This window comes from Clarias gariepinus, chromosome 1 (genome assembly GCF_024256425.1).
Source record: "Clarias gariepinus isolate MV-2021 ecotype Netherlands chromosome 1, CGAR_prim_01v2, whole genome shotgun sequence".
In the NCBI taxonomy this organism is placed as follows: Eukaryota; Metazoa; Chordata; class Actinopteri; order Siluriformes; family Clariidae; genus Clarias; species Clarias gariepinus.
Window position 1 is genome coordinate 22,862,418 of NC_071100.1, and position 20,877 is coordinate 22,883,294.

At 37.2% G+C, this 20,877-nt stretch overlaps 1 protein-coding gene across 1 annotated transcript in view; it reads right to left on the reverse strand.

Annotated features, from left to right (window-relative positions):
• LOC128520754 (butyrophilin subfamily 1 member A1-like) overlaps positions 1 to 18,872 on the reverse strand; it is a 57,072-nt gene extending 38,200 nt beyond the window's left edge. The window contains exons 1-5 of the mRNA XM_053495138.1: positions 18,773 to 18,872; positions 18,613 to 18,672; positions 14,932 to 15,282; positions 1,277 to 1,555; positions 898 to 999 (exon numbers count right to left, since the gene is read on the reverse strand). Of these exons, the coding sequence (XP_053351113.1) occupies positions 898 to 999; positions 1,277 to 1,555; positions 14,932 to 15,282; positions 18,613 to 18,670 (790 nt within the window). The 5' untranslated portion in view covers positions 18,671 to 18,672; positions 18,773 to 18,872. The remainder of the gene's footprint in view (positions 1 to 897; positions 1,000 to 1,276; positions 1,556 to 14,931; positions 15,283 to 18,612; positions 18,673 to 18,772) is intronic.
• Between the last annotated feature and the right edge of the window lie 2,005 nt (positions 18,873 to 20,877).

Sequence of the window (20,877 nt, forward strand, 5' to 3'; positions counted from 1 at the left end):
AAAGACATCACGTTCAGACCCCTCTTTGTTTGGAATAATTTTAAGTTACTTTACCTTATTTGGGAAAGATGGCCTACAGTAGCCTTAAATTCTCATTTTCTAAAATAAACATTTGGTGGTTCTTCAAGATCTTGACTGTAGCCTATTTCTAGAGTTTTTAAAAAAAATATATATAGTTAATTTAGAGTTAGTTTCATTTCTACAAATGGTGCAAACTCTGCTAGATTATAGATAAAAGATTCCCATTCCCCCGCCATTCTGTGATCGGCAGTGATCAACAATCGCCAGATCATGATCTTGGTGATCGGTAATCGGTGATCGTCCCAAAAAATGCTGATCGGAGCATCTATATTTAAAATTGATATCTAAAATTTTTTTTGGGTTGTTGTTTAAAGCTTCACAATGTCCATTGTTAAAGGAGTAATACAAAATAAAATATAATTGAATTTATTGAGGTCTAAGTATCAATATGCTAATTTGCATAATGTTGCAGAATTATGTCACATTGCAAACATTTAAGCATTTTAATTAAAAACTTTAATGTATAGCTACTTTAGGGTTTTCTAATGAAAAACCTTAAAGCTAAATCATGTTTCCTGTAATAATGTCCTGATGTGCAGACAGAAACGTGATACTCTCTCAAACGTTCCATTTATTAAATATCCTTTTCTTTACTTTTAGAAAAGGATTGTGGTAATGTTATATAATAGATAAAGAAACTAAGATTTTAAGACAGGGCTGAATTAAATCTTCCGCTTCACAAAAAGCATGGCCAGATGGACTCGTTTTCTGTGCACTAACACACCTGATATAAGTGGATGATTTACAACCATTCCTGACTTAAAGTGAGTGTGTTTGAATGTGCTAGGAATGTTGAAAAAGGAATTTTAAGATTACCTTTACTGTAACAGATAACAGCAGTTATTATTGCTCCAAGAGTAATAAGACATGCTGACAGTGAAATGCCGACGTCCCACTTCCAAGCCTCAAAGACTTTACCTAAAATGAAACCAAGCCTGTTACAGATATTTTTATGAACCCCGGCAAGAATACATCATAATTGCAAGACACAACTGGAAAGACAGAACAAACACAAAAATAAAAATTCAGAAATGCACACGTTCTAATACAAAAATATTATCTTTATCGTGTTCATGTTTAATTACCTCATATGTAATGACATATGTTACTATATAAATCTTAAAAAAATCTAAAAGTTTTATTTTATTATGTCTTATTTCAAGTTTTTTTTTCATGTATTAATGATTTTGCTTACTATTAATGATGACTTCTGCTTCTATCATGTGATGTTTCTGTTGAAGTCTGCAGTAAAATCTGTTGGAGTCACTATAATCATGAACAGTGATGCGGCGTTTCACACTGAAGCCCTCAGTCTCTCTGTGTATCTGTGTCTCTTCAGCAGGCAGAGTGTCTCCTTCACTGTTCAGCCACAGAACATCAGGTTCAGGGTTCCAGCCTCTGGACTCACACACTAAATTAACCCCTCCTGAGTTATCATAACTCTCCATTATGATCACTGGGTGGCTTCCCTGAGCTGTAATCATGAAAAAGAAGAAAGTTTTAAATATACTGAAATTATATTAAGCTTTTAAGGTCACGTATAGACCTAAACTAAGACTCGTGTAATTTCAGAAAGGCTGCCTATATTACCTTGTTATCGAACACACACACACAAACATTTTTGTTTCAGACTATTTGACACAGTCTTTATACTGAGGCACCCTGATTACTGAGGTGAGCTTAGCCACGCGAGCGCTCAGTTAACAAAACTTTGACATAAACGAAAAACCCAGTTAATTAACAGTTAAGGAGTAGCGGCGCTTCAGTACTCGTACATTAAGGGATATAAAAATGCCCGTGTTAGTTTGGCTTCAGAGTTGCTAATGATTACCTACGAGTGTTAAACCCGGCTACATTAACGGATTCGAATCCTTCTGAATCACTCACTGAACGGTTCCGAGTCTCACAAGTCACTTGAGTCATTAAGGATTCTGACTGCGTTTTCCTATAATATTCCACTAGAGGGCGCTCATCGAATCCCTAGAAGTCACAAAATCCTTGGATTCATGAATCTTTTACTGTACACTGAGTCCGATAGATTCAATTCAATTCAATATTATTTGTATAACGCTTTTAACAATTGTCATTGTCGCTGTTACAAGTGGTTGTAAGTTGTTGCTTGGTTACGGTGTAGCTTGTGTGTAGTGTTGTTCTACCTCTAATTGTTTACAGGTGGAGTGGCTCATGAGGACGGATTCGTTTGGCGACCGGCGTGATGGCGCAGTATTTAAGCCGCTGCGATGGAGGATTCTTCGGCTTCCCCGCTCTCCTGGTTTTCCCTTTTCGTATTTGATGTGTTCTTTCGATTATGTTGAGTGATTGCGAAAGGATCGCTAAGCAAGACATTTGTTGTTATTTTGTGAATTAAGTATAACTGAGTTGTGTTGGTAGCTGTTATGTTTTGTCACCTTACTTCCTGATCCTTGTTAAGTGGACTACGGCTGGGAGGTGGGTGCCTGTTTGTTATGTTCGTTTTTCTCCTGTTTTTGTTAGTAGGGAGGGAAGATTTTGTATCCTTTTCTTTATAATTTCTTTTCTAGGTTAGTTTTTGCGATCGGTAGTTAGTTTTGTTCATTGTATTTTCTTTTGGCGTTTCCCCTCCCGAAGGCTATGCTGTTTCTGTCCATTTTAATTAATAAATTTCTTTTCTTGCATTCTAACTGTGTTTTGTGGTCGTGAAACTTTTGGGGAGTGAGAGCGGGGACCCCAGGGATCTTCTAAAGAGGATCCCTGTTTACTTGTTACGGTTCATTTATTTCTCTTTGAGTAGGGGTTTAATTTTATTCGTAACAGTCGCAAAGCAGCTTTACACAATCAAAAGAATTATTTAAGTTTGTATGGAATGTGAATGTGTATGAATCCGCTGTAACCCTCGGTTACAGGACACGTATAGTATACACGTATAGTATTTTGAGTCTCTTTTGTTTTTGACCATTGTACTGTTCTCCTTGCATCTACGCATGCAATTTAACAGCAAGTCAAACTCCATCCATAAAGTACAGACGAGTCAGGATTCATCTCAGTGTTTGACGTTTTAATAAGATGCCAGGTACCTTATGAATTAAGAGTAAAACTTAAAGAAATAGATAAAGTAAATAAACAATTATCAGTAGGCAAAGAAAATAGCAAGAAATACTGATATAGCAGGCTAAGCTAATATCTAATGGCTATCCACATATTACATAAAATTGAAGCTTTGAATAAATGTGATATTACAAATATATGCAAATATATATAAGTAGATATTATATAATGAAAAATTAACTTACAGATGATGCATTTATAAACACAAAACAAAGGATGGCATCCAAACCGCATGTAGAACTCTACTCGTCTTTTTTTCTCTCTCTGAAGCAACTGCCACTAGGGGGCAGCAAAATTACATCAACAATGCTGGAGCAGAACACTGCAGCATTGTTGCTGATTGCTGTCCAGGATACTACATCCTAAGGATGTCCTATCTAATTCCTAAAGTCTTTAGACAATAGAAGAATAACCTCTGTAATAGGTCTGAGATACTTTATGTCTTTTCCAGATCCGCTTTTAGAAACTTTTAACTCCACTTTTCGCACTTTCCCATCAATACTTGGAAAGACTTTGGACACAAAAGCCATAGCCACTTGTTTCGAGAGCTCTGATTATCTTTTAAGAGAACAAGATCTCCTTCTTGAATGTCAGGCTGGGTACTATTCCATTTGCGACGACTTTGTAGTGTTGGAAGATATTCACGTCTCCAGCGATAATAAAAAGTTGTCGGCAAGACTCTGCACTTGCTTCCACTGTTGCCTGAACATGTCACTACTTGAGAAGTTCCCAGGAGATGGAGGAGCCCCGACCTTTTGAGTGAGGAGCATAGCCGGAGTTAGCATGAGAGGTGATTCGGGGTCTGATGAGATTGGAACTAAGGGCCTTGCATTAATTATTGCAGAAATTTCGGCCATGTATGTGCATAACACCTCATGTGAAAGGGGACGAGATCCATACTGCATCAACATTGAGTCCAGGATTCTCCTTACTACACCTATCAAACATTCCCAAGCTCCCCCCATGTGTGAAGCGTGGGGTGGATTAAATTCCCATGAACAAGAGCAATTGGCGAGGTATTCTTGCATCTTTGGGTCATTCGCTTTTTGGAGAATCCCAGTTCTTTGTTTGCCGTTGCAAGGTGAAGAGGATGGCCCAACGTTTGCTCTCCGCATAACCTCCTCTTGTCCGACGAGCTGAGACTGAGAAAGGACCAAACACATCCAAACCGACATATGTAAAAGGCGGGGATGGACTGAGGCGCTCTTCCGGAAGATCAGCCATTTTCTGACTTTCTGTATTCCCACGTAACTTCCTACATACAACACACTTATGTATGGCACTACTAATCTATCTCTTTCCATTAATTAGCCAGAATCCTGCACTGCGTACAGCCCCTTCAGTAAAGTTGCGGCCCTGATGCTTTACTTGCTCATGGAAGTGACGAATTAGTAAGATAGAGATAACATGACGTCCAGGTAAGACAATGGGATTTCTCTCATCACTGACCACAGGTGCATGTGTTAGACAACCACCAATTGTGATTGTGATTAGAACAGGATTCAACTTTAGTAGAGCACTGTTCTGAGTGATTTCAACATTTCTCATGAGAGCACTATACTCTTCAGGAAAGACTGACTTCTGAACAGAAAGAAGGATAATCTTTTTGGCTTCAGCCAACTCACTTAGACAGTAAGGTTTAAGGCACTTATGCCAGCCCATATATTTGCATGTCTGCCCTTTCGAATTACAGTGAAATGACCTGGCGACATGGATCAAGCACGTTACTGCTTTTAACAGGGACTTCCATGTGGAAAAGCGTTCAAAGCGTTCCGGGGTAAGTGGTTTCTCGATTATACCTGAGGCAGCAGTGTTCACTTGAGGTAAAGGTCGAACCTCTGAATCCGTCTCTGGATCCACTAGCTCACACATTTTTTGCAAGACTGGATTGCTTTCTGAGGCTACATGAAGAAAGTTCGGTCCTGTCAGCCACTTGGTACTTGTAAGAAGAAACTTCTTCACCAGTGGTTCTTTTGGCTCCGTCCCTTTTTGTGTTTCGACATAGTATTGTATGCGCTTCACTTTATTGCGGAAAGACACTGAGAAACTAGCACTGGAAATATTATCCTTTATCGCTGCTACAGCTGCTTCTAGCACCTCTGCCTGGGCCAGAGCAGTGGCTTGTTCCCTTTCGTGTTGAAGCACCTCCAGATCTGCCTCTATTTTGGCTTTGTCCAATTTATGGGCCATTTCTGATTTAATTTTGTCCAGATTAATCGCATTATCTTTCTTTACAAATGAAATATGAGTTCGTGCTGCTTCTGCTTGAGCTGTGCGGTGTTTGCTGCCATACTAGCTGACATCCTTGACGATCGCAATTAACGTGTTGAACGAGAAAGTTTTGAACCTGCTTCGAAAGCTCTGTCAACAGTGCTCATGGCTTCTTCTGTGATTTCCTCTGTAGAGGCTGCTAGCTTCTCATCTGAGTTTATAGTACTAATATGACTGTGTTCTTCTGCCATGTAACTTGATTTGCTTATAGTATCTTCATCTTTTTACTGTACTGTTCTCCTTGCATCTACGCATGCAATTATCAGCCAGCCAAACTCCATCCATAAAGTACAGACGAGTCAGGATTCATCTTAGTGTTTGACATTTTAATAAGATGCCAGGTACCTTATGAATAAAGAGTAAAACTGATATAGTAGGCTAAGCTAATATCTAATGGTTATCCACATATTACATAAAATTGAAGCTTTGAATAAATGTGATATTACAAATATATGCAAATATATATAAGGGTGATTCCATCTCAAATGAACCAGTGGAAGAGAAATTTTCCACCATCACTTCTCAGATTTTGCTGATTTTTTCACCAATTGTAGGTATTGGCATAAAAATAAAAAACCCCAATTTTTTTGTCCCAACTCCCGCTCGTTAAAAAATGGCAGCCATCTTGATTTTTGGCCTCGACGCGCTTCGAGACGTGCCACGCCCCTTTTTGAAATCCTCTTTTCCTAGATAACTCACTTGCTGTATGTCATATGGAGATGAAACTGGGTATAATTATGTATTTTTTTTTATGTAGATACAGATTCCGTAATCAGAATTTGGCTATCTCCTGTGGTTATGGAGATATTTCTGAAAAAACATTTTTTTGGGGTACCCCTTTTCGACCCCCCAGAACCCAAGGTCTGCATGTATATATGTTACTCAAAAAAATAGGGGTTACTTCACATCACCTTATCTTGAAAATAAATAAAAACCAGGGGTGTGTTATGCCCTGTTTTATAGAAATCATCAAAAATGAATTGTCCAGGTTTTGCAAATGTTTTACGATTTGATACACATTTTATATACAGAGAATGTACATGGATCTACACAATAGGCCTTATCTACCAGTAAATGTGTCATTTTATGGTGGTACATGTAAGATACATATATTACTGTCAAACAGTATCCTGTAACTGAACCATTCAGGTTCATACTGATCAGAAAGTTGAATTACCTCCAACCAACTCCATGAGTGACCTCGCACTCAAGGAACTTGAGGATGATTGCATCATCTTTTTCTTCGTACTAATTAAGTGTGTTTCATTTATGTTAATTCTTTTACTGAATCTTTCCAGTGTAGTTTGTTGTCTTAATCACAATCTGATTACAAAGACTTGATGGCAAAGCTTGTCTGTTCTTTGGATTCTCGTGACTATATGTTGCACAGGTGTGAGCAGTGGCCCCCTAAATCAAAACTATCTGATTATCTTGATTAGAGCAGGGCAATATGGCCAAAAATATTTATCACAATATATATTTGAAAATTTGCGATAATGATATAACTGACAATATGATTGACACGAGACAAAATGCTTTACAATTCCAAAACTTTATTAGTGCAAAAAAAACCCATCAATTTATTTTCAATTAACAAGCAGCTGTTTATATGTGCATTAAAGCTATATAAAATTTTAACAGTGCAAATGCAAATTCCTTGCTGACAATTTAACCAAAAGGCATTTCCAGTGGAAATGGGCTGACATATCCTGAGCATAACCATGTATAATATCCACAAAACTTAAAAAGAGTTGCTTTGCAACATAAACTGCAGTGTGGCAAATAAATAGGTCAAATAATAAAACTCAAAACTCTTAAGTAAAAACAAAACAAGCAAACAAAAAACATGGATAAATTATGCTACGGCTCATGGAAGTTTTTCACATGCTTTAACAGCTTTGTTGTACTCAAACAAGTGCTTCTGCTTTAAATTATAAAAAAGGTTTGTGGTGTTTCCTCCCTTCGCCACGACGACCTGCTTGCATGGTATGTTCTATAAAAAATTGTGCTTTGTTGGGTATCTGACAGGCGAAAACCAAACCAATCCCACACTACTGAAGTTGCACCATTTTTACAAACCAATTCTGGTTCATTTGGTTAATAGATAATATTAATTGAGTATTGTGAATTAATTTGCAAATATTATATATTTTTATTAAATAAATCACTATTTCTTCAATAGCTTTTTGGTCATGTCACCTGGTGACCCCAAACTAGTACCAAAATAATCTCATTGGAGCCCCACACAAGGTACACCTGATTTTATTCCAAGATATGTCTACATTGATTTTTATTTATTTTTTTATTTAAAAAAAAAGCAATTTCTTTAATAGTTTCTAGGTCATGTGACTTGGTGACCCCAAACTGGTACCAAAATAATCAGATCTGACACCCCCAAAAGGTACACCTCAATTAGGTACAGAAATGTCCTTAATTATTTTAATTTAATTTTTTATAAAAAAAATAATAAATAAACGCTGTTTCTTCAAGCTACAGATGCGTTGAAATTAATGAGATCCCTCTTTTTCAACCCAGACATTCTGTAAATGCCACAACGACCCGCTTGCTTGTTATGTTCTACAAAAAATTTTGTGCTTTGTTGGGTATCTAACGGGCGAAAACCAAACCAGTTCCACACTACTGAAGTTGCACCATTTTTACAAACCAATTCTGGTTCATCAACGATCCGCTTTCGCCCTTCTTATTCTCCGCCGCCGCCATGCTTTTTCCACTATAAAAATGTATGAAAACAAAGGCACTGCGCATGCGCGTTTTACCCCTATTCAATCGCGATATTTCATTTTCTTATCATTGCCTAACATTGTACTGGTATAACCGTGAAAAGTATAATATGGCCCAGCCCTAATCTTGATGGTATATTTGAAAATGCTGATTTGGACCCAGATGACATTGTTCAGTTCAAGCAGTGGAATTATGAAAGCCATGGCAAAATTTCTGACATGTCTGTGTGTCTGATTTTATTATGAGACTTACTATGTGAAAAATGTGACTCCTGCACAGCTCATCACTATACAGCCAAGGCCCAAGCTGTTTATTTAAAAGAACTCCAAGAGAAACAGTCTTTGACTAGATATGCATTACAGAAGAATTTAAGGTTACTTTTACTTTGAAAGGAGCAGATTTTATGAGTATGCATTAAGTATTCTACAGATATTGCAGTACATTTCTGTATGTCAAATCATAAAATGTTGCAAAACCTGGACAATTCATTTTTAAAGATTTCTATAAAACAAGGCATAACACAACTCTGGTTTTTATTTATTTTCAAGATAAGGTGATGTGAAGTAACCCCTATTTTTTTGAGTGACATATATACATGCAGACCTTGGGTTCTGGGGGTCGAAAAGGGGAACCCCCAAAAAATGGTTTTTCAGAAATATCTCCATAACCACAATAACTCCATAATCTCTATATGACATACAGCAAGTGAGTTATCTAGAAAAAGAGGATTTCAAAAAGGGGCGTGGCACGTCTCGAAGCGCGTCGAGGCCAAAAATCAAGATGGCTGCAATTTTTTAACGAACGGGAGTTGGGACAAAAAAATTGGGGGGTTTTATTTTCATGCCAATACCAACAATTGGTGAAAAAATCTGCAAAATCTGTGATCATGTGGTGGAACCCACTGGTTGATTTGAGATGAAATCACCCATAAGTAGATATTATATAATGAAAAATTAACTTACAGATGATGCATTTATAAACACAAAACAAAGGATGGCATCCAAACATTGGACTGAAACCAACCGCATGTAGAACTCTACTCGTCTTTTTTCTCTCTCTGAAGCAACTGCCACTATGGGGCAGCAAAATTACATCAACAATGCTGGAGCAGAACAACCATAAACATAAAAGTTAATGAGAATCAAGAGCTACCAATGGCAAATATTTATTTTAATTACAAATGCACTTTAGGCATCAGGGATGGTTTGATTCAGTTAAAAAAAAGATATTTGCCAGCATTTAACCTTGGGTTTTTGTGTCTATTAAGCATCACATGCTTAATATTCCCATTTTGTCGTTGTGGGGTTGGAAACAAGGCTGGCGTAATACAAATGCCAGAGCCGTTTTTTATTACATTTTTTTATATTTTTGGTGGTTAATAAAAGCAGATTATAGAGCATTACGTCCAATCACATAATCCTGGAAAAGTGAAATAGCTGCAGTTTGTTGTGTCATTGTGATACAGATTCAATCTGCTTTTGCCATGGTTCTCCACTAGGGGCAAAGGGCGTAGATTTGCACCCCCCCTCCTTAAAAAAGGAATTTTTAATAACTGACAAAAAGATAGTTTAATAAAGACTATTCTTTATTAAGCCATAGTGCAAATGAAACATCTCAAACATCAGTATATATAAAAGTAGATCACATCTAAACATGAACTAGTGTTATCACACAACAGCTAGTGGTATCACACAACACACAACTAGTGGTATCACACAACAGCTCAATGCCTATTGCTCCTATATGAAGGAGCCAAAAAGACCCTTCTCTCCATCGCTGTCTGATATACAGCACAGTTGTTTAGGTTCTGTCACCTGACAAAACAGGATAAACACATGCTTTTTAAACAGCAATCATTTTATTTAACTTTTTCTGAGTTTTAGTGTGCAAATTTAGAATCAAATCATTAATGGTTGCCAAGTCAGTAAATGCATTTTAAAAATTATTTGTGCGAAGTGGATTGTTTATTGGTGAACCGTCAACAAAATTCTAGTCATGGCAATATTAGTATGTAGCACATAAATTTCTTCCACAAGACTGATTTCTGACATAATAGTCATTCTGACTGAATAGTCGTCATTAGGTTAGGAGAACTGACAGGGATTATATTTATACTTTTACATTTAGCTGTTTGATCTGCTGTTAGTGTTAAGTCCGTATTCACAGACTATAGCCTGCCCAGCCTGCCCTGCTATAATGAATGTGCGTCAAAGCGGTAAAAAAAAAAAAAAAGCCACTAGCATTAACGTTAACTGTTGTCGTTACTTTGATGGATTCACTAGCGAACTTGAAGTGACTTACACTTTTCTTCTTATGTCTAGCTTCTTTTATTTGCTGCCGCCATCCTCACATGTATGTCACCCAACACACACAAAAAATCCACTGCATTTGGCGCTGCTTGTATCTGAACGCAGCCATAGGCTCTCACATGATAGCAGGGAAAGGCACAGCCAATCAAAATGTTCATATGTGTTTTGGGGGCGGGAGGACTCACGGAGAGAACATGATATATTCCTTTCTGCGTGTCTAGGTTAAGGTTGACAGCACGATTTTTTTTAAGTGGATTAAATTATTGGTGGGAACATTTCAATGGTCGGAGGATATTGGTGGGGACACATCCCCTCCGTCCACCCTAAATCTACGCCCCTGCTAGGGGCGCTCACCGAATCCTTAGAATCCCTCGAACCTTTGGACTTATGAACACACTGAATCCCTCGGATCTGTCTGTTTCTAGGTGCAACGATTCCAGCAGATCTACTGAATCCTAAAGTTCAAATAAATTAGTACCCGCAATTTTGAGTCTGTTACTAACATTTTTCAAACATTTGTTCAAACATTTTACATGGAAAGAACATGATTTTGTCATGGTCAAACCGCTCACAACTCATTTTTACATTTACAGCCCATTGACTAGACATGGTTTTGCCCTGACTCCTGCAGTACTAAACTATGTCCACTATTTCCTCTTGTTCTTTTAATATGGCTTCATGTTTACATATCATGTTTAGATGTCTAATGCTGAAAAGTAGCTAATTCATACACAAACATACGTACATATATATATATATATATATATATATATATATATATATATATATTTATACACACACACACACACACACACACAGTATAGACATTAGAATTTAGTTGCTGAGTCCCTTTTGACATCAGTGGACACTGTTATAATTTGTTTCATTAGACCCAAACTGTCACTTTTGTCTTTTAGGCATTCCCCTTTAAGTGAACGTGCACTCCTTGCCCACTGTTTTTCTGGTGTGCCCGGGTGGCTATGGCATCGGTTCTTGTGCACTATAGGATGTGCAGGATCCTCTTGTTTTTGGGGCCCAAGCACTATAGGATGTGCAGGACCCTCTTGTTTTTAGGGCCAAAGCACTATAGGATGTGCAGGACCCTCTTGTTTTTAGGGCCAAAGCACTATAGCATGTGCAGGACCCTCTTGTTTTCCTAAGGATTTTTTTTACCCACTATGTTGGGCTTTATGGGGGTCTTAACATGCTTAAAAACTTATAAAAATTAGCAGACAGGTTGGAATCTACTGCCATTAGGATGCCCAAGAGTTGCGTGACCCGGGGCCCTCACAAGAGATTTGGCTGCATAGCTCACTTGCTATGCAGCACTTGCTACACACATGCACGTATGCACACAAAACTCGGTACACATTTAGACCTAATTGAGCTGTTTGTTGCTATCTGAACAACTTTTGATGGATTTTGATATACTCCTCCTAGGGAATTTATACGATCACCACCAAACCGGGGCCGATGTGATCTAAGGACATTAAGGATGGACAATTGTAGAGGGATTTTTGATATCTCAAATGGGTCAGCTGTGCACATGACTTAAACTTATGCTGAAAAGTGGTTAATAACTTTGTGTCATTATAGTGAGTGGCATTATATTTAGTGACACATTTAGTGACATCACACTGAGTAACATCATAGTGTAATGCTTTTTTTTCCAGCATCTGCAGCCTATTCTACACACATACACATCAGAAATTGTAACACTCACACACCCACATCTTGGCCACAATAAAAAACAAACAAAAAAATAAATAAATCTTGGCCACACACGGATACACATGGACACATACATGCACACACACACGCACAAACACACTCATACTTTACACACATACACACACATTACAAATTTAAAACTCACACACTCACATCTCTCTCTCTCTCTCTCAAGCATGCACATAGAAACACACACTAACAATTCACATGTCTCACACACACATACTAACACACATCACAAATGTCAACACACAAACTCACACACCACGCACACAAACATGCAGTTATTTTGTCTCATTTGCTAAAACGCACCCATTGGATTTTGATATACTCGTCCTAGGGAATTTATATGATTGCCATCAAACCAGGCCGATGTCATCTAAAGACATTGTGAATGCAAAATTGTAGAGGGATTCGCGAGTAGTTTGAGATACCAAAACGGGTAGTTTGAGTCAGCTGTTTGAGTGATCAACAGTGGGAAATCCCCTGACCTGGTTTTCTTCTGTCCCTCTCCAGCTAAAGATATCACTGCTATCCCACTTCACAACTCTGATCATTACACGATATCCTTCACTCTTACCCTACATAATCCTGTCTATTATCCTTTCCAGACCCTGAATCCTTTTCTTTTCTACCATTAGAGATAGCACAGCTATTTTTATCCGATGTACTGTGTCCGATGTACCTTCTGCTCCATCCTCCCTGACTGTGGATGAGTCTTTTGTCTTTTATGTTGGAAAATTTTTTTAAAATCTGCCAGATCTTCCCCAACCTCTACAGTACATCTTCCCCTTCATCATCAATCTTACTATATCATCTGGTAATGTTCCTGCTGCATTTAAGAAGGCAAGGGTTACTCCTATCCTCAAAAAACACTGCCTATATCCAGCAGATGTCAGTAACTAGGGTTAGACCGATTTATCTTTTTAAGCTATCAGGCGATATCACTTCTCTCCTTTCCTTTACATTTTTTTTTAACCAAATGTCTCTTTATCTCTCACAGAACAACCTTAATAACCCTAACCAGTCTGGATTCAAAGCAGCACTGAGGAATTCCATTGTGCTAGATTTGGCTAAACTGTCATCTGTCCGCATCCTCCTGGACCTCTCAGCAGTACTTTACCTTGCAAGCCTTGGAATCTGTGGCATAGCATGGCAATGGTTTGTTTCTTATCTATAAGGCCAGTCGTATGGGGTGACATGGCAGGGATTCACATCTACTCCACGCAGACTCTCCAATAGTGTCCCACAAAGCTCAGTACTTGGCCTTCTTTTGTTCTCCCTCTATACCCAATCTCTTAGTTAAGTCATATCCCCACACTTTGTTTCATACCATTGTTATGCATATGACACTGAACTAATTTTCTCCTTTCCTCCCTCAGACACTCATATTTCCACTTTGATCAGATATTTCATCTTGGATGACAGTTCATCAAATTAACCTTAATCTCAGCAAAACCAAATTGCTGTTCATCCCCGGTGATTCATTACCATCACGACTTTAGGATCCTCTGGACAACACTCGGACCACACCTTCAGTCACTGCCACATCTCCCCTTTTCTTTCAACACTCCTGATTTATCTCATTAATGAAAAATTTTGAGATTTTTACTCCACTGCTGTACACTGCTGACCCCTTCTCGCAGAAGGATACTAAACAATTTCTTGATCAATTAAATGTCCCCATACTATCTTCCGATGCCCGTAATCTTTTAGAAAAGCCAATTTTAGAGGAGGAGGTGATAGCTGCCATTGTTTCCTAACAATCTGGGAAATCCCCAGGCCCCGACGGTTTTCCGTCAGATTTTTATAAAAAATTCTCTGCACAGCTTGCTCCTTTTCTGACTGTTTTTGCAGAGTCCTTTAAGACCGGTATTCTCCCCCCAACTTTTAATCAAGCATATATCTCCTTATTGCTTAAAAAGGATAAGGACCCTTTGGATTGTGCTTCATATAGGCCTATTTCCCTGCTTAATTGTGACGTAAAAATTTTAGCTAAGGTGCTTGCCTCAAGACTTGAAGGTGTTCTCCCCACCATCATTTTACCTGATCAAACAGGATTTATAAAGAACCGTCAGTCTTTTTTTAACATCCGCCGTTTACTTAATGTGGTATATTCTCAGCATCATTCTGTTCCAGAATGTGTTGTCTCTTTGGATGCTGAGAAGGCATTTGATAGGGTAGGGTGGGAATACCTTTGTTTAGTTTTTGGAAAATTTGGGTTCGGTCCGGCCTAACTTTCTTGGATTAAATTATTTTATAGTGCTCCCACCGCTGTAGTTTTGACAAATGGCCTGTTTCCTCAACCGTTTAAATTACATCATGGAACTCGTCAGGGTTGCCCGTTAAGCCCACTATTATTTGCCCTTGCTATTGAGCCTTTAGCAATTGCTTTACGTGAATGTCAACAGATTACTGGTATTTCATGTGGTGACGCCGTGCATAAAGTTACTTTATATGCAGATGATTTACTGCTTTTTATTTCTAACCCACAGATTTCATTACCAGCAGCTCTTTCCTTACTTGAGTCCCCCTTAAAGATTTCTCTCATTGGGCGCATTAAGCTAACTCCCATTCTAAAACCCAAACAAACAAAAAATACAATAGAAAATACAAATAATGTATGCAAAAACCACTGATATTATGGTATCATAATATACAGGTTTTCTGTAAAGTTAATTGTGTAAAGCTTAAATGCAGAAATGTTACTTACCCTCAACTCTGATGTGAACAATGATGTCATCATACCAGGATTTGTCCTCAATGAGACACTTATATTCTCCTTCATCAGAAACTCGGACAGGTGAGAGTTTAAGTGAAGCGTTGCCTTTCTGTAGCTCTTCTTTGAACAGTGATGTTCTTCCTCTGTATGATGGAGTCTGCTTTTCATATCTGTCTGCATAATCCCTATAGAGATGCACTAATGAAGTCATTTCCTCTATCCTTAGCCACTCCACTGTCATGTCCACAGCACTGGTGTTGGGTTTGATGAAACAAGGAAGGACCAGATTTTCACCAGCTACAGCATCAAGAGAAGCTTCCAGACCAACCACCTTTAATTGCTCTGTTTTTTTTTCCAAAAAGTAACAAATAATAACTTATAGATACAAATGAGGAAATCTTCAATCAGACACTGAGTGGAGTTTTTCCCTGATATGGGAAATAAAAACCCATGGCAGTGTCAGTCAGATGTTTGTCTCAAATAAAACACTTGCGTCAAAACAAAGCAAGGCTTATTTAGGTAATTATGCTGTCTGGTCAAAAAAAAGTCACCATTCAGAAGGGTACAACTACTGGGCTGCATCAAGCAAAGGAAACAATTTTAAAGGAACTGGGTTAAGAACCCTTTAACACATTAAAACCTGGATGGATATTGCTGAACCATCAACTTTGTGTAAGAAATTTGGGGTTTAGCCTCATGACTGGAGATCACTTGGTAAAATTTGGCATGATAAAAATCAAAACTATAAAATAGTTAAAATTAGAGTGCACTCAATCACAGGCTTGGGAGTAAACTGCAGTGTTGCTGTAAGAAAACCACTTGTTAGTGAGACTTATCAGAAAAAAAGGCTTCAATTTGCTAGGGAGCCTAAACTTTGGACTTTGAAGCAATGAAAAAAGGTCATGTGGTCTGCTGAGTTCAGTTTGACCCTAGTCCAAAAAGTTATGGTGCAACAGGGTAAGGAGGGAAATGCATAAAGCGATGCACCCATCATGCATAGTGGCGACTGTACAAATCTCTGGAGACAGTGTTACGATGTGGGGTTGCTTCAGTTGGTCAGGTCTAGGTTAAAAAAATTTTATGTGGCAATAAAATGTAGTCAGCTGATGACCTGAGAGCACTGAATGCCAGGGTATCACATTAATGAAGTTTTTATTCCATGATGGCAGAGGCATATTCCAGGACTCAAATGGTGAATGTGCTGTAATTAAAGCTAAAGGTGATGGAATGATATCTTAGCTTGTGGGACTTTACCAGTACATTCGCCATAAAAACTGAAACTCATATTTTTTGATGATTGCTTACAAATTGTATAGGACTGTACACATTAGCTGATGAAAACATAAATATGAAATGAACAATGAATAACATATTTCAAAAACAGTTTCACCGTTTGCCTTTGTGGTGATCCTCATATCACCCTGAACAATGCTGATGGTTTGTCTGTGGAACATTAGATGATTTTGGTTCTTGAGATTGTTCTGGTTGACAGACCAATAATTGCGCTATTGACCCACCCTTACCCTTCACAAGACAACTGATGGTGTAGAGCACATTAAGAAGGAAAAAAAATGTCTTGATGAGGCACACCTGTGAATTGAAAACCATTCCAGGTGACTACCTCATGAATCAGATGAGAGAATGCAATGAATTTGCCGAGCTAAATGTAGCTACTTTGGACATCTACAATATAAAACCTATTCTGGTTTTAAAATTGCACAAATACTAAAATTGTATCTGTGCAATTTTATTGTTTAACACTTGTTCACTACATAGTTCATATATAGATCATTATGTAGGGGACTACCTGTACATGCATACACACATACTGTACATACAGTAAATGTTAAAGACTGCAAAATAGAAAGCCATTTTTTGCACCTTTAGGACTGACATTTTACCCATTCTTTTATTTCTATTTACAGAACTGCCACTTACCAGATTTTTTTTATTACCGCTATTCTGAGGAGATTCCAGAGATTGTTGTGCATGAAATCGAAGGAGATCAGCAATTATTATAGAAATACTCAAACAAATCTGACACTGACCATGGCACAGTCAAAATCATCGAGATCAGAGTTTTGTGCTGATGGTTTATGTAAACGTTACCTGAAGTTAAATGCCTGTATCTGTGCAATTTTATACACCACACAGTTGCCAGACGCTTGACTGATTAGATAATTACATGTATGTGTAGGTATACAGGTGTCTCTAATAAAGTATTTGGTGTGTTTATCCCTCCCTTCACAAGGTGCCACTGTATTGAGATAATCAATTATTCACTTCATCCTTCAGAGGTTTTAATGTTAAGGCATTATAAATGCCTTAACATTAACAACATAAATAAAATAAATAAAGTTCTAATCTAATTTGCTAAATTTGTTAAATGTTTAGTAAAAAAAACACATTTACACTAAAGACTGTAATGTCTAACCTAATGTAAAGTAACACATAATCCAGTATATTCCCTTAATGCAGGATACAACTGAGCTGAAGAGTCTTGTTCCAGGATGCAGATATTGCTGGTTGGTGGTGTTAGGACTTGACCACACCACCTTCTGATCTGTAATTCAAATCCTTAGGAACTGAGCCACCAGAGCTAGCCCTTTTAGTACAACCACAAGCGTTTATAATACTGAATTAACACCACTAAATATTATACTGAATCAGTACCGGTTATTTGGGCTAGTTGTGGTGACTCAGTGCTTAAGGCTTTGCCTTACAGTTTAGAATGTTGTGTGCTTCAATCCCAGCATTGCTCATTTATATTCTGTATCAGTCAAATTAATTTATTGGATTTATGATATTGCAATATTTTACTATAAATGTATTTTAAAGTTAATTACTGTGAACTTCACATTGTACAGGTATAATGAAACATTTGTACCTTGGTGCATCGCATGCATAATGTATGTATAAGTTCTAGCACACACATCACACCTCAGAAATGCAATAAACATTCCTATCAACTTAACCTTAAAGGGAAACTTGGAGAGAACAGAATTTGGGGGAAAAAAAAACTTTGATGCATGCTGAACCTAAAAATAAAAGAGCTAGACACTTTTCCTTTTCTCTCCTTTACATTGTTTAAACTAGGGATGGATGTTTTACAAACTGACACATTAATATAATGGATCAAAAAATAATCTCAACAATCAGAAACCCTGAAGTTACAGGAAGTTGTTTTATTGAAGAGTGATGAGGATCAGTTTTGTTTTTCAGGACCACAATGCTGTAAAACATTTCTCTCTTCCCCAGAGAACAAATGCAAAACAAATGAAAGCATGAACAGGTCGGACGAGATCCGATTAATTTAGTTGATTCCACATGTAAAACAGGTTCTAGTCTCTGGGAGTTTTGAAAATTTTCTTTATAATCGTGAATCATTACACACTTTCACATGTTACTCTTGTGTACAGAGATTCACAGAATATTATTCAGAATGTTTATCTGTGAGTTTTATTTATACGCTAACAGCAAATTAATCTGCTTTCAGGCTTCATTTCAGTGTTCACAAGTAAACCAGAAATAAACTAATTAATACTATACTATAAACTATATTATATACAACATTAATTCCACTACCGTAGAATTCACTAATGCTTACACACACATGTACTGTACACACACAAGTAAGTGAGTATGCACACGAGAAAGAATATTTTTTCATACCTGAATGAGATTCCATAAAGCTGTAGAAAATCAGGAGAGTCACACCAACAACCATCATCCCTGAAAGACATTTTCACGTTATTTGTTCAAACTAAATTACATTACACCTGTGTTTAGCACAAATTATATTATCACTTCTGCCAAAAATCTAAATACTCACTTATTTTAAGATGTGTAGATGAAAGTAAACATGCTTTGTTACAAAGTTCACTCTTCCACAGTTGGTGTACTTTCGTTTTTGGTCGTTTGTTAGACACACCCTTTTTCTAAAGAAACATGATAAGAAATGAAGTGTGATCTGTAAACAGACTAGTTTAGGTTCCAGTTGCAACAGGCAGAAGTAGTATAATACTAAATTACACTATTTTATGCATGAAAATCAAATTACATTAATTTGTTTTCGAAGAAAAATCCACCCTGAAAAGCATACATGTTAATCTTTATAATTATAATGTGATCTTCAGTGGTGTTCAAAATGTATTTTGTAACAAAATTTCAAGTGGAGTTTTTAGTTTAAACTTCTTTCATCTACGTGTTCATGATTTTTCACTTTAGTTTAATCCTGCAGTACCCACAATGCCATTCGACTGACTGCTTATAGTGGTGTTAGTAAGACTGTAGCTCTCATTTTAACTCTTTATACAGAGCTTGAGATTCATTTCGCACAGTCCTGAATTAGATCCTGAAACAGTACAATCTTAAGCATTTAGGGATCCTGGGGAGATTGTAATGAAATATGGCAGATATTAATGGGTAAGAATCGAAATAACAATCAGAATAGAACATGACAGGACTATAAAAAACTTTAGACTAAAAAATGATTGACTCCTGCACATGGACATAAAAACGACTTTGCATGAGGCAGAGACTGAAAGCAGTAAGGAGAGATGAGAGTGGGTGTAGTTGATGATAATTATGTGTGTAAAAATCCCAGGAGACCAGCAGCTTCTAAAATCACTGTGCTGCTGTCACATGATTGGCTGACTGAATAAATTAAATGACCTACTGTATATAAATAAGCAGGTGTAAAAGTGTTCCTTTTATAGTGGACCGGAAGTCTATATATACAGTACTTTGTTTTAAATTGCTGACTCAGTTCATAAAGTGATTGTGTGTTTGTATGATCTTTGCATGTAAAATAATTCTTATTAATATTTATTAGTGTGTAATATGAAAACATGCCAATATATAGCAGGTTTAGCAGCAGCATTGATAATCAATCTGATAATAAAGCAAATCTTACAAATATTCTTCACTGCATTAAAATACTGTAAATACTGGGCTGACTGTGCTGCTTAATGTCTGCTGTATAGCAAAATATATAGCAACTACACAATAGACCAGTAGAACAGGAATAGGTTCATTAACGGTGGACACTTTTAGATTAATTATTAGGAATAATGATATATACATAGAGTACAAATTTAAATGCAACATTTTACAGTGTATATGTATAAAAACCAAATGCATAAAGGTAGTGCTTCACACTATCAGGTGATGGAGATGTTTACAGTTCCAGGTAAAGATTCCTTATTTTAGCAGACAGAAGTCAGGTGACATGCAAACAGAGCAACAGACGAGGAAATAAATTTAAAAAAATCTAAATCTAAACACAATAACTGGAGAAGATAGTGCTTGGTATCCACAGGTACATGACACTGAGTGTATAATTCATAATGAACTGTACTTATGTACTAAGGCTGTGATTGTGTAATAAAGTCTACAGTAGGTGTGTTTAAGCAGAGTGAAGGTGAAGGTGAGAGAATTTGTTATGGTTGTTGCATACTGAGAGCAGATTAAAACTGCAGTTCTATGGAGAGATGCAGCTCAAACCTCATCAAATCAAACTCATTTCACCAAAATTCTCTGTGTTGCAGCTATTATTAGTTTCTGAAGATCACAAGTAATGCAAACAATTAGTAACAATTCATTGTTTTCATGTATGATTATAAAAATACAATAATATTTCAAATACATCTACACATCTAAAAATTACCATGATGTTGAGGACAAAACTAAAACTGTAAATTCATTAACAGCTATAAATCTCTCTCTCTCTCTCTCTCTCTCTCTCACACACACACACACACAAACCCAGGTGTTCAAGTGTGAGAAGTGTATGGCAAGCCGTTTTAACATTTAATGGCAAGTCTGGATATGTATTACAGATATCCGTAATTCAGTTCTTCCTAGGCAAAATGAAAATTTCAGATATCCACAATAGCATTCCTCCTATCAACAACGACCATTCCAGATATCCACAAC